The sequence below is a fragment of the Sphaeroforma arctica genome (assembly GCF_001186125.1).
Source record: "Sphaeroforma arctica JP610 unplaced genomic scaffold supercont1.11133, whole genome shotgun sequence".
Lineage (NCBI taxonomy): Eukaryota > Ichthyosporea > Ichthyophonida > Sphaeroforma > Sphaeroforma arctica.
The window spans coordinates 1-861 of NW_014029425.1; the positions used below are offsets into that span (position 1 = coordinate 1).

The 861-nt window shown below is 49.6% G+C and overlaps 1 protein-coding gene across 1 annotated transcript; it reads right to left on the reverse strand.

Moving 5' to 3' along the window:
• Window positions 1-41: 41 nt before the first annotated feature.
• SARC_17543 (hypothetical protein) lies at window positions 42-516 on the reverse strand (the record flags this gene model as incomplete). Its single annotated transcript, XM_014288362.1, has 1 exon — window positions 42-516. A coding segment is annotated over one exon (475 nt), but the record flags the coding sequence as incomplete, so codon positions are not given.
• Between the last annotated feature and the right edge of the window lie 345 nt (window positions 517-861).

Sequence of the window (861 nt, forward strand, 5' to 3'; positions counted from 1 at the left end):
GGTGGGTTCGGCGGGTGACGTAGTAGCGTTAGAATGGCTACTGGTCCCGGATCGTGCAATGGCTGCAGCCGCAACGTCAGACACGGGGGTCTCCAGCGTAGTTGGAGTTACCGTAGCAGCGGGACTGGGCGAAGGAAGGTTGTTGTGGTAGTCGCTAGGATTCACCATCTGATACCTGGGCACGTGATTTGCTATCGCCACTGGTGCTGTTGGTACAGCTGTTGGTAACACAGATGTCTTCACCCCCACAAGCCTAGTGCAATGACAGGGTTGGTAGTTGCGGTCTAGAACCGTGTTAAAGAGCATTGGCTTTCTGATTTCAGTAACCCGCTCCAGGATACAGTTGGCATCAAAGTGGAATAGGATTACCGGCCGAGCCACCGTAGGATTGCGTTCAGAGACAAAGCACACGTTATCATTGTACCCGTGGACATGGTGGCCCGCCATCTTAGCCGTTAGGATGGGATCAGCGTTGAAGACGTGGCTACCAGCGTGCTTGGGTGTAGCGAGAAACATGGTTGTTGTTACAGTTGTTGGTGTGGATTAGATCTAGTTGTTGTTAGTGTTTGCAAGTGAGCTTGTGACCTACAAAACAAAAAAGGCCAGACTATTTATACACCCCGCTGGACTCGGTATTTTGGGTTAACAGACCGTTTGGATGGGGGGTTCACGAGTCGGAGCTGCGTGGTCAACCACCCCAGCCACGCTAATAAAACCCCGGGACCAAGAGCTTAGCCGAGGGTTGGTATGGTTTATTAAAGTTTGGTGTTTTTTTAGGGGTTAGATTTCTATGGTATATTGGAGTTTAGGGGTTTTTTTTAGGGGTTAGGTTTCAATGGTTTATTAGAGTTTAAAGTTTAG